This window comes from Salvelinus alpinus, chromosome 8 (genome assembly GCF_045679555.1).
Source record: "Salvelinus alpinus chromosome 8, SLU_Salpinus.1, whole genome shotgun sequence".
Lineage (NCBI taxonomy): Eukaryota > Metazoa > Chordata > Actinopteri > Salmoniformes > Salmonidae > Salvelinus > Salvelinus alpinus.
The window spans coordinates 3,143,392-3,156,547 of record NC_092093.1 but is presented as its reverse complement, the minus strand read 5'-3'; the positions used below and the strand labels follow the sequence as shown (position 1 = coordinate 3,156,547).

Below are 13,156 nucleotides of genomic sequence, written 5' to 3'. Positions count from 1 at the left end.
GATATGACTCCTTACGTCAGGCCAGCCAGGGAGACCATCTACTGGGATATGACTCCTTACGTCAGGCCAGCCAGGGAGACCCTCTACTGGGATATGACTCCTTACGTCAGGCCAGTCAGGGAGACCCTCTACTGGGATATGGGATATGACTCCGTACGTCAGGCCAGCCAGGGAGACCCTCTACTGGGATATGACTCCTTACATCAGGCCAAACAGGGAGACCATCTGCTGGGATATGACTCCTTACGTCAGGCCAGCCAGGGAGGCATCTACTGGGATATGACTCCTTACGTCAGGCCAGCCAGGGAGACCCTCTACTGGGATATGACTCCTTACATCAGGCCAGTCAGGGAGACCCTCTACTGGGATATGGGATATGACTCCTTACGTCAGGCCAGTCAGGGAGACCCTCTACTGGGATATGACTCCTTACGTCAGGCCAGCCAGGGAGACCCTCTACTGGGAAATGGGATATGACTCCTTACGTCAGGCCAGCCAGGGAGACCCTCTACTGGGATATGGGATATGACTCCTTACGTCAGGCCAGTCAGGGAGACCATCTACTGGGATATGACTCCGTACGTCAGGCCAGTCAGGGAGACCCTCTACTGGGAAATGGGATATGACTCCTTCCGTCAGGCCAGCCAGGGAGACCCTTTACTGGGATATGACTCCTTACGTCAGGCCAGCCAGGGAGACCCTCTACTGGGATATGACTCCTTACGTCAGGCCAGCCAGGGAGACCCTCTACTGGGATATGGGATATGACTCCTTACGTCAGGCCAGTCAGGGAGACCATCTACTGGGATATGACTCCTTACGTCAGGCCAGCCAGGGAGACCCTCTACTGGGATATGACTCCTTACGTCAGGCCAGTCAGGGAGACCCTCTACTGGGATATGGGATATGACTCCGTACGTCAGGCCAGCCAGGGAGACCCTCTACTGGGATATGACTCCTTACATCAGGCCAAACAGGGAGAACATCTGCTGGGATATGACTCCTTACGTCAGGCCAGCCAGGGAGACCATCTACTGGGATATGACTCCTTACGTCAGGCCAGCCAGGGAGACCCTCTACTGGGATATGACTCCTTACATCAGGCCAGTCAGGGAGACCCTCTACTGGGATATGGGATATGACTCCTTACGTCAGGCCAGTCAGGGAGACCCTCTACTGGGATATGACTCCTTACGTCAGGCCAGCCAGGGAGACCCTCTACTGGGAAATGGGATATGACTCCTTACGTCAGGCCAGCCAGGGAGACCCTCTACTGGGATATGGGATATGACTCCTTACGTCAGGCCAGTCAGGGAGACCATCTACTGGGAAATGGGATATGACTCCGTACGTCAGGCCAGCCAGGGAGACCCTCTACTGGGATATGACTCCTTACATCAGGCCAAACAGGGAGACCATCTGCTGGGATATGACTCCTTACGTCAGGCCAGCCAGGGAGACCATCTACTGGGATATGACTCCTTACGTCAGGCCAGCCAGGGAGACCCTCTACTGGGATATGACTCCTTACATCAGGCCAGTCAGGGAGACCCTCTACTGGGATATGGGATATGACTCCTTACGTCAGGCCAGTCAGGGAGACCCTCTACTGGGATATGACTCCTTACGTCAGGCCAGCCAGGGAGACCCTCTACTGGGAAATGGGATATGACTCCTTACGTCAGGCCAGCCAGGGAGACCCTCTACTGGGATATGGGATATGACTCCTTACGTCAGGCCAGTCAGGGAGACCATCTACTGGGATATGACTCCGTACGTCAGGCCAGTCAGGGAGACCCTCTACTGGGAAATGGGATATGACTCCTTCCGTCAGGCCAGCCAGGGAGACCCTTTACTGGGATATGACTCCTTACGTCAGGCCAGCCAGGGAGACCCTCTACTGGGATATGACTCCTTACGTCAGGCCAGCCAGGGAGACCCTCTACTGGGATATGGGATATGACTCCTTACGTCAGGCCAGCCAGGGAGACCATCTACTGGGATATGGGATATGACTCCTTACGTCAGGCCAGTCAGGGAGACCATCTACTGGGATATGACTCCTTACGTCAGGCCAGCCAGGGAGACCCTCTACTGGGATATGACTCCTTACGTCAGGCCAGTCAGGGAGACCCTCTACTGGGATATGACTCCTCACGTCATAGATCAATATATTAGCTTTCTATCTGGTTTTGGTTGTTTAAGTTGACATTGAAAGTGTTCTTCCATCCAGAAAATTACTACTTATATTTTACCCACCTAAGAATTTACTATACTGAAAAGAAAAAAAAATGTAATTATCTCCAATGACTTGTCGTGGAAATTACCCCCAGGGACACCTGAAGTCAATCTTAATTAAAGGAATCATTCTGTGTTATCAGCAAAGCTGGAAAGGTTCCAACCAACTCAATGCACCGTAGTAGTACAGGTCTGTCAGGAGCTCCCCCGGGGCAGTCCCGTTAGGTCTCTGATTTACTGATCACACAGACAAGTTATATTTGCATGATTTACATTATTCATAATTCATTCCTCATTAACGTTTGGTTCTTAATAACATGTGACTGACCAAGGCTTCTTCTCTCCAAGCTGAGACCTTGAAACGGAAACAGCCCTTTCTGATGCCTAAATAATGTTCTTTAGACTGATAGTGAGGATTCCTCCCAGGCACCATCAATCAGTCACTTGTATGAACCCAGTCTAATTGGTTATTAGAAAAGGACAAACATCAAATGATCCTTCTCTCTCTCAATTCAATTCAATTCAATTTTATTAAGGGCTTTATTGACATGGGAAACAATGTTTACATTGCCAAAGCAAATGACATTGATAAACAAGTGGAGAAAAAAAGTGAAATAAACAATAAAAAGTGAACAGTAAATATATACACTCATAAGTTCCAAAAGAATAGAGACATTTCAAATGTCATATTATGTCTCTCTCAATCTATCTGTCTCAGCCTGTTTATCTCTGTGAGGTTGGCCGGTGTTACCGACAACAGACCCATGTTGTTTCTGGCTGTTGTGTCTTTGAGTTCAATTCAATATGAACTTGATAGGGATGTAATTTTAGACTGTTTTTCATGGTCATTATAACCCTGTAGGTGGACACTACCCAGTAGAGAAGATTTACATTTAAAATTGAAGCATGGGGGGACGAAGAGGAGGAAGGGGAGGATGAGGAAGACGGGGGGAGAGGAGGAAGGGGAGGAAGAAGAAGAAGGGAGGGAGGGTGAGGAGGAAGGGGGGGAAGAGGAAGAAGGGAGGGGGTGAGGAGGAAGGGGAGGAAGAGGAGGAAGAGGAAGAAGGGGGGGTGAGGAGGAAGGGAAGAGGAAGAAGGGAGGGGGGGTGAGGAGGAAGGTGAGGAAGAGGAGGAAGAGGAAGAAGGGGGGGTGAGGAGGAAGGGGAGGAAGGGAAGAGGAAGAAGGGAGGGGGGTGAGGAGGAAGGGGAGGAAGAGGAGGAAGAAGGGAGGGGGGTGAGGAGGAAGGGGAGGAAAGGGAGGAAGAGGAAGAAGGGAGGGGGTGAGGAGGAAGGAGAGGAAGACAGGGGGGAAGAGGAAGAAGGGGAGGAAGACGGGGGGAGAGGAGGAAGGGGAGGAAGAAGAAGAAGGGAGGGAGGGTGAGGAGGAAGGGGGGGAAGAGGAAGAAGGGAGGGGGTGAGGAGGAAGGGGAGGAAGAGGAAGAAGGGAGGGGGGTGAGGAGGAAGGGGAGGAAGAGGAAGAAGGGAGGGGGTGAGGAGGAAGGGGAGGAAAGGGAGGAAGAGGAAGAAGGGAGGGGGTGAGGAGGAAGGAGAGGAAGACAGGGGGGAAGAGGAAGAAGGGGAGGAAGAGGAAGAAGGGGGGGGGGTGAGGAGGAAGGGGAGGAAGACAGGGGGGGAGAGGAAGACGGGGGGTGAGGAGGAAGGGGAGGAAGGGGGAAGAGGAAGAAGGGAGGAAAGGTGAGGAGGAAGGGGAGGAAGATAGGGGGGAAGAGGAAGACGGGGGGTGAGGAGGGAGGGGAGGAAGACAGGGGGAAGAGGAAGAAAGGGGGGAAGAGGAATACGGGGGGTGAGGAGGAAGGGGAGGAAGAGGAAGAAGGGAGGGGGGTGAGGAGGAAGGTTGAGGAAGACAGGGGGGAAGAGGAAGACGGGGGGTGAGGAGGAAGGGGAGGAAGAGGAAGAAGGGAGGGGGGGTGAGGAGGAAGACAGGGGGGAGGAGGAAGATGGGGGGTGAGGAGGAAGGGGAGGAAGGGGGGGAAGAGGAAGAAGGGAGGGGGGCTGAGGAGGAAGGGGAGGAAGAGGAAGAAGGGAGGGGGGTGAGGAGGAAGGGGAGGAAGACAGGGGGGAAGAGAAAGACAGGGGGAAGAGGAAGACGGGGGTGAGGAGGGAGGGAGGAAGACAGGGGGAAGAGGAAGAAAGGGGGAAGAGGAAGACGGGGGTGAGGAGGAAGGGGAGGAAGAGGAAGAAGGGAGGGGGGGTGAGGAGGAAGGGGAGGAAGACAGGGGGGAGGAGGAAGATGGGGGGTGAGGAGGAAGGGGAGGAAGGGGGGAAGAGGAAGAAGGGAGGGGGGCTGAGGAGGAAGGGGAGGAAGAGGAAGAAGGGAGGGGGGTGAGGGAGGAAGACAGGGGGGAAGAGAAAGACAGGGGGGAAGAGAAAGACGGGGGGTGAGGAGGAAGGGGGGGAAGAAAGGGGGGAAGAGGAAGACGGGGAGCGAGGAGGAAGACAGGGGGGAAGAGGAAGACGGTGGGGTGAGGAGGAAGGGGAGGAAGGGGGGGAAGAGGAAGACGGGGGGGGGGGGGAGTGGTCCACCACTACATTCTGCGCCAGGGGAAGATGTATGAATTACCCTAAATCCACCATGCAGGCTAATTCATTGAACTTTTGGCTTCATCTCAAATGGTACTTTATTCATACTTTATTCATAAATTAGAGAATTTGTGCCATAGGGCTCTGATCTAAAGTAGTTTGAATACTTTCCGAATGCACTTGTAACAGTATAACTTTATGGCACACCACTCTCTCCTCCAAGAATGTCCTGGGAAAAAACCAGAACGAATATGTCCCAAATGGCACCATATTCCCTAGTGCACTACTCCTGTCCTGGTCACTACTCCTGTCCTGGTCTCTACTCCTGTCCTGGTCACTACTCCTGTCCTGGTCACTACTCCTGTCCTGGTCACTACTCCTGTCCTGGTCTCTACTCCTGTCCTGGTCACTACTCCTGTCCTGGTCACTACTCCTGTCCTGGTCACTACTCCTGTCCTGGTCACTACTCCTGTCCTGGTCACTACTCCTGTCCTGGTCTCTACTCCTGTCCTGGTCACTACTCCTGTCCTGGTCACTACTCCTGTCCTGGTCTCTACTCCTGTCCTGGTCTCTACTCCTGTCCTGGTCACTACTCCTGTCCTGGTCTCTACTCCTGTCCTGGTCACTACTCCTGTCCTGGTCACTACTCCTGTCCTGGTCTCTACTCCTGTCCTGGTCACTACTCCTGTCCTGGTCACTACTCCTGTCCTGGTCACTACTCCTGTCCTGGTCACTACTCCTGTCCTGGTCACTACTCCTGTCCTGGTCACTACTCCTGTCCTGGTCACTACTCCTGTCCTGGTCTCTACTCCTGTCCTGGTCTCTACTCCTGTCCTTTTCTCTACTCCTGTCCTGGTCTCTACTCCTGTCCTGGTCTCTACTCCTGTCCTGGTCTCTACTCCTGTCCTTGTCTCTACTCCTGTCCTGGTCACTACTCCTGTCCTGGTCACTACTCCTGTCCTGGTCTCTACTCCTGTCCTGGTCACTACTCCTGTCCTGGTCACTACTCCTGTCCTGGTCTCTACTCCTGTCCTGGTCACTACTCCTGTCCTGGTCACTACTCCTGTCCTGGTCTCTACTCCTGTCCTGGTCACTACTCCTGTCCTGGTCACTACTTCTGTTCTGGTCACTACTCCTGTCCTGGTCACTACTCCTGTCCTGGTCTCTACTCCTGTCCTGGTCACTACTCCTGTCCTGGTCACTACTTCTGTCCTGGTCACTACTCCTGTCCTGGTCTCTACTCCTGTCCTGGTCACTACTCCTGTCCTGGTCACTACTTCTGTCCTGGTCACTACTCCTGTCCTGGTCTCTACTCCTGTCCTGGTCTCTACTTCTGTCCTGGTCACTACTCCTGTCCTGGTCTCTACTCCTGTCACTGCATAGGGAATAAACAGGGTACCGTTTGGGACCGTGTCCAACATCAGATAAAAGTAAGTGAAGGGGCGGGACCGTCGTGTAGATATTCGGTGTTTGAACGTATCTCTCTCTCCCTGTAAGATCTTGGAATGCACTCAGCGACGACGAGACACACGGAGCTCATAACCCCGTATAGTCTTGTTTTTTATTTTATTTGTGGACGTTGTTTTGCCATCCAATCCGTCTTTATGAAAGACACAACGACTGTCCTGACATGTAAGTAGCCTAGGCATTCTTTAAGACACTGCTATGCGAATACAGAGGGATGTATTTCAATAGGGCTAATTATGTATTAGCCTGCTTGCTCGTGGGCATCTCATAGTTTGAGAAGATAAAACTTTAGGATGAAGAAGGACCTAGACTAGGCCTCCCGGTTCACCCCACAAGCTCCCGGGACCCGGTTCTAACATAATTTGTTATCTACTGGTATGTTAAAATAACGTTGGACTGATAAGAAGTATTATATTCTCTCGGCGCTCTGCAAAGGTTCCTTCTTTTCTCACCTCAACGTGAATCACCAGTCAGTCGCTCTGCTCATTGGGGAAATATGGAGCAAGCAACGCGATAACACGACCGCTACTGAACGAAAAGGTTGGTGTCGAAAAGCAACGCGATAACACGACCGCTACTGAACGAAAAGGTTGGTGTCGAAAAGCAACGCGATAACACGACCGCTACTGAACGAAAAGGTTGGTGTCGAAAAGCAACGCGATAACACGACCGCTACTGAACGAAAAGGTTGGTGTCGAAAAGCAACGCGATAACACGACCACTACTGAACGAAAAGGTTGGTGTCGAAAAGCAACGCGATAACACGACCGCTACTGAACGAAAAGGTTGGTGTCGAAAAGCAACGCGATAACACGACCGCTACTGAACGAAAAGGTTGGTGTCGAAAAGGGAAACTGATTTCAGGACCGCGACTGAACGAAAAGGTTGGTGTCGAAAAGGGAAACTGATTTGATTGATTGTATTAAGCTATTGATCATGAAAATCGATGGATCCTTATAGACTTATTAACTTTTTTATAAGGAACGTTTTCTGATAGACTCTAGGTGAACAACATCTGAAATACTGTTCCAAGGCTTTAATGAGCATCTCTGGGATTGTCTGGATTCTGCGTTGTTTTATGAACATTCTATTAGCGTGAAAATGTATTGATCGGGGGAATGATTGAACACTTGACAGATAATCGATTTGGAGAATTCTGCTTGTTGCGTGTGAACAGCTGTTCGGCTGGTGTAACAGGACTTTTACTGTAGCTCAGCAATAATGTATTTTTACGTTTTTATATTTATTTCTTTATTTATAGTATTGTTGTTGTTTTTTTTCACTCAAAATTACTGAACCAATAGCTTTAATCTGAAATGTATAAACTTTATCTATCTCTGTCCGGGACTAAGATTTAATGAATGACCGCGAAAGTAAATTATTTCTCTAGAACAAACCGAAAACCAGGTGAGGTTTAACCGTCCCGAAACCGACACAGACTTCCCGTGTTCCAAATATTCATTATAGTTTATAGAGACATTCTGACACTCTCTCTCTCTGCTCAAAATAAATAACTTAACATAGTTCCTTAATTAAATCATCAAAGCAGTGTGTTTGGAGACTTGACTGGAGTTCTTGAGGGCAGGGGGGGGGGTTCGTTCGTTGTGCGGAAAATATATAACAATCAATGTCCTATTTCTGTGACGCCTGCCCCCCCCCCCCCTTCTTTGCCCTTTCCCACTGGGTTCGGGAGCTGAATGTAGGAGAAGACTAGGAGAGCAACCACCCTCCAGTTTGTACTTTTGCATTTCCAGAGGCTTTTCTTGGCATCTGGCCTCTCACCCCCCCCCCCCCCCCCCCCCACCTCCGATAGCCTCCGTCCTCCTAGTCCTTTATATGTCAGAGAACATGCGTCATTGGGAGCCAGTTTAATCCAGAAGTTAAATTGAGGAAGTGGCCAGAGAGTAAAGTCCAACTCAATCATCAAGTTTGCGGATGACACTACAGTGGTAGGCTTGATTACCAACAACGACGAGACGGCCTACAGGGAGGAGGTGAGGGCCCTCGGAGTGTGGTGTCAGGAAAATAACCTCACACTCAACGTCAACAAAACAAAGGAGATGATTGTGGACTTCAGGAAACAGCAGAGGGAGCACCCCCCTATCCACATCGAGGGGTCAGTAGTGGAGAAGGTGGAAAGTTTTAAGTTCCTCGGTGTACACATCACGGACAAACTGAATTGGTCCACCCACACAGACAGCGTTGTGAAGAAGGCGCAGCAGCGCCTCTTCAACCTCAGGAGGCTGAAGAAATTCGGCTTGTCACCAAAAGCACTCACAAACTTCTACAGATGCACAATCGAGAGCATCCTGTCGGGCTGTATCACCGCCTGGTACGGCAACTGCTCCGCCCACAACCGTAAGGCTCTCCAGAGGGTAGTGAGGTCTGCAGAACGCATCACCGGGGGCAAACTACCTGCCCTCCAGGACACCTACACCACCCGATGTCACAGGAAGGCCATAAAGATCATCAAGGACAACAACCACCCAAGCCACTGCCTGTTCACCCCGCTATCATCCAGAAGGCGAGGTCAGTACAGGTGCATCAAAGCAGGGACCGAGAGACTGAAAAACAGCTTCTATCTCAAGGCCATCAGACTGTTAAACAGCCACCACTAACATTTAGCGGCCGCTGCCAACATACTGACTCAACTCCAGCCACTTTAAAAATGGGAATTGATGGAAATTATGTAAAAATGTACCACTAGCCACTTTAAACAATGCCACTTAATATAATGTTTACATACCCTACATTACCCATCTCATATGTATATGTATATACTGTACTCTATATCATCTACTGCATCTTGCCATCTTTATGTAATACATGTACCACTAGCCACTTTAAACTATGCCACTTTATGTTTACATACCCTACAGTACTCATCTCATATGTATATACCGTACTCTATACCATCTACTGCATCTTGCCTATGCCGTTCTGTACCATCACTCATTCATATATCTTTATGTACATATTCTTTATCCCTTTACACTTGCGTGTATAAGGTAGTAGTTGTGGAATTGTTAGGTTAGATTACTTGTTGTTATTACTGCATTGTCGGAACTAGAAGCACAAGCATTTCGCTACACTCGCATTAACATCTGCTAACCATGTGTATGTGACAAATAACATTTGATGTGATTTGATATGGACTGAAGGGATATTACTGTATTTCTTACTGATACACTAACCCGGGGCAGTTCTACAGTACAGGATCCTTGTGAGTATGTCTCTGTCTGTCACTGTGTTGGAACCCTGTCTGTCTGGAGATCAGAGTTGAATTATTCAGAGGTAATAGTAGAGGTTAAGTCTGATGCCATTTTGTAGGCTATTGACTTTAATTCGTTGTTTACTATATATATATATACACTGCTCAAAAAAATAAAGGGGACACTAAAATAACACATCCTAGATCTGAATGAATGAAATATTCTTATTAAATACTTTTTTCTTTACATAGTTGAATGTGCTGACAACAAAATCACACAAAAATTATCAATGGAAATCAAATTTATCAACCCATGGAGGTCTGGATTTGGAGTCACACTCAAAATTAAAGTGGAAAACCACACTACAGGCTGATCCAACTTTGATGTAATGTCCTTAAAACAAGTCAAAATGAGGCTCAGTAGTGTGTGTGGCCTCCACGTGCCTGTATGACCTCCCTACAACGCCTGGGCATGCTCCTGATGAGGTGGCGGATGGTCTCCTGAGGGATCTCCTCCCAGACCTTGACTAAAGCATCCGCCAACTCCTGGACAGTCTGTGGTGCAACGTGGCTTTGGTGGATGGAGCGAGACATGATGTCCCAGATGTGCTCAATTGGATTCAGGTCTGGGGAACGGGCGGGTCAGTCCATAGCATCAATGCCTTCCTCTTGCAGGAACTGCTGACACACTCCAGCCACATGAGGTCTAGCATTGTCTTGCATTAGGAGGAACCCAGGGCCAACCGCACCAGCATATGGTCTCACAAGGGGTCTGAGGATCTCATCTCGGTACCTAATGGCAGTCAGGCTACCTCTGGCGAGCACATGGAGGGCTGTGCGGCCCCCCAAAGAAATGCCACCCCACACCATGACTGATCCACCGCCAAACCGGTCATGCTGGAGGATGTTGCAGGCAGCAGAACGTTCTCCACGGCGTCTCCAGACTCTGTCACGTCTGTCACGTGCTCAGTGTGAACCTGCTATCATCTGTGAAGAGCACAGGGCGCCAGTGGCGAATTTGCCAATCTTGGTGTTCTCTGGCAAATGCCAAACGTCCTGCACGGTGTTGGGCTGTAAGCACAACCCCCACCTGTGGACGTCGGGCCCTCATACCACCCTCATCGAGTCTGTTTCTGACCGTTTGAGCAGACACATGCAAATTTGTGGCCTGCTGGAGGTCATTTTGCAGGGCTCTGGCAGTGCTTTTCTTGATCCTCCTTGTACAAAGGCGGAGGTAGCGGTCCTGCTGCTGGGTTGTTGCCCTCCTACGGCCTCCTCCACGTCTCCTGATGTATTGGCCTGTCTCCTGGTAGCGCCTCCATGCTCTGGACACTACGCTGACAGACACAGCAAACCTTCTTGCCACAGCTCGCGTTGATGTGCCATCCTGGATGAGCTGCACTACCTGAGCCACTTGTGTGGGTTGTAGACTCCGTCTCATGCTACCACTAGAGTGAAAGCACCGCCAGCATTCAAAAGTGACCAAAACATCAGCCAGGAAGCATAGGAACTGAGAAGTGGTCTTTGGTCACCACCTGCAGAACCACTCCTTTATTGGGGGTGTCTTGCTAATTGCCTATAATTTCCACCTGTTGTCTATTCTATTTGCACAACAGCATGTGAAATTTATTGTCAATCAGTGTTGCTTCCTAAGTGGACAGTTTGATTTCACAGAAGTGTGATTAACTTGGAGTTACATTGTGTTGTTTAAGTGTTCCCTTTATTTTTTTGAGCAGTGTATTTATACCAGGTGAGGCAGGAGGCTATGTTATTTAGATCTGATAGGGTTTTCCGTTTCCAGAAAGAACAAATAAAGTTTGTTGTAGTTGGCAACACATCTGGACGGTGTTTAGAGAAGATCTATCTGGTTTTTATCTTAACACTAAATACACTTTGGCGATAACCCACATTGTTTGCTCTCTGTCTACAATGGCCGTTGACATTTCTGATCTGTTGATCATTTCGGAGGCGTTGGAAAATTCCTGCAACTCGGCAAGTTCAAAATAGTACATACCGTTCTTTCAGCTGGCTACAGGCTGACCGTAGGAGTTTTCACCCATCTTTTTAACGCTGCGCTTTGACGCAGACGTACCGAGCTTGAGGAGCGCGGTAGGCTTCTGTAGATATCCACTACCATTCTGAGCGCAAACACGTCCGATTGTCTGAATCCGCAGGCTTGTCGTATAAACGTCACGCTCAGAATGCGCGTTGACGCTGGAACACGCCCATGCGGTGGGGACGCTCACTCCGGAGTAGAGAGACTGCAGTCAGCCTTCCTCCTTCCTCCCTCGCTCCCTCCTCCCTTTCCTGCCCTCCTGTAGAAGAAGTCCAACACAGAGCTCTACAGTACAGCTCTGAACCAGACCGTGCAGATTATAGCCTGTAGCCGTGATAAATAATAAGGAACACAGACACACAGCTGTATTGATGACCTTTGAACATGAGGACTAAGGAGCTTTACTCACTGGTAGGATTCTATCTACGCTTGAACAAGAGACCGTATTCATTCAACCCTCTCAGAGAGAGAGACTTTTACAATAACTTTTACTCAGAGAGAGAGAGAGAGAGAGATGAAGAGAGAGAGAGAGAGAGAGATGAAGAGAGAGAGCGAAAGAAAGACAGAGAGAGCTGTCTAAGAATATCTTCTACTGTGGGTTTTTCATGTTTTTCCCCCTTCTCCTTTGTGTTCTTTCTCTTGCAGCGTTCATGAAACAGAGGAGAATGGGGCTGAATGACTTCATTCAGAGGCTGGCCACTAGTAACTCCTACACCTGCAAGCAGTGAGTCACTTGATTCATAACGTTTAGAATGTTCTTTTGTACTTTTGTTAGTTCTTTTGAATGTTTTTATTAGGTTTTACCTCATTAGGCCTACCCCTTTATGACGGGCTGTTTGTAAGTATGTCATTACTGCATGTTAAAGACTGAATAACAACTATGCATTCTGACTAACCATATTGCTGTTGCTTATAAAGTATACGCTTATTGTACCCAAAGTTGGATTATGATTGATATGTTGGAGAAGGCTCTCTCTCAACTGTCTGTCTCTGTCTCTCTGTCTCTGTCTCTCTCAACTGTCTGTCTCTGTATCTCTGTCTGTCTCTCTCTCTCTGTATCTCTCAACTGTCTCTCTCTGTATCTCTCAACTGTCTGTCTCTGTCTCTCTGTCTCTGTCTCTCTCAACTGTCTGTCTCTGTATCTCTGTCTGTCTCTGTCTCTGTCTCTCTCAACTGTCTGTCTCTGTCTCTCTCTCTCTCTGTATCTCTCAACTGTCTGTCTCTGTCTATCTCAACTCTCTGTCTCTGTCTCTCTCTCTGTCTATCTCAACTATCTGTCTCTCTCTGTCTCTGTCTCTCTCTCTGTCTCTCTCTCTCTCCAGTCCTGAGGTTCAGTCTGTCGTCAACTTGGCTCCCCAACAACAGGAGGCTGAACTCATGAACGCGAATCCCTCTCCCCCTGTAAGTAGAAATGTTTACGTGTGCAAACTGTATGTTTATTTAGACAGGGAGTCAATGCTGAGAACAGGGTGTCTTTATTTAGACAGGGAGTCAATACTGAGAACAGGGTGTCTTTATTTAGACAGGGAGTCAATACTGAGAACAGGGTGTCTATATTTAGACAGGGAGTCAATACTGAGACCAAGGTGTCTTTATTTAGACAGGGAGTCAATACTGAGACCAAGGTGTCTTTATTTAGACAG

The 13,156-nt window shown here is 49.1% G+C and overlaps 1 protein-coding gene across 9 annotated transcripts in view; it reads left to right on the top strand.

Moving 5' to 3' along the window:
- sgk1 (serum/glucocorticoid regulated kinase 1) overlaps positions 1-13,156 on the top strand; it is a 94,531-nt gene that overhangs the window by 56,716 nt on the left and 24,659 nt on the right. For 5 of the 9 annotated variants that reach the window (XM_071412426.1, XM_071412424.1, XM_071412428.1 and 2 more), the window contains 2 exons: positions 12,159-12,237; positions 12,836-12,914. In XM_071412426.1, coding sequence (XP_071268527.1) covers positions 12,159-12,237; positions 12,836-12,914 — 158 coding nt within the window. Of the gene's footprint in view, positions 1-6,259; positions 6,412-6,730; positions 7,081-11,747; positions 11,925-12,158; positions 12,238-12,835; positions 12,915-13,156 lie in introns of those variants that run through there. The other 4 variants (XM_071412429.1, XM_071412432.1, XM_071412431.1 and 1 more) reach the window with 4 other exon arrangements.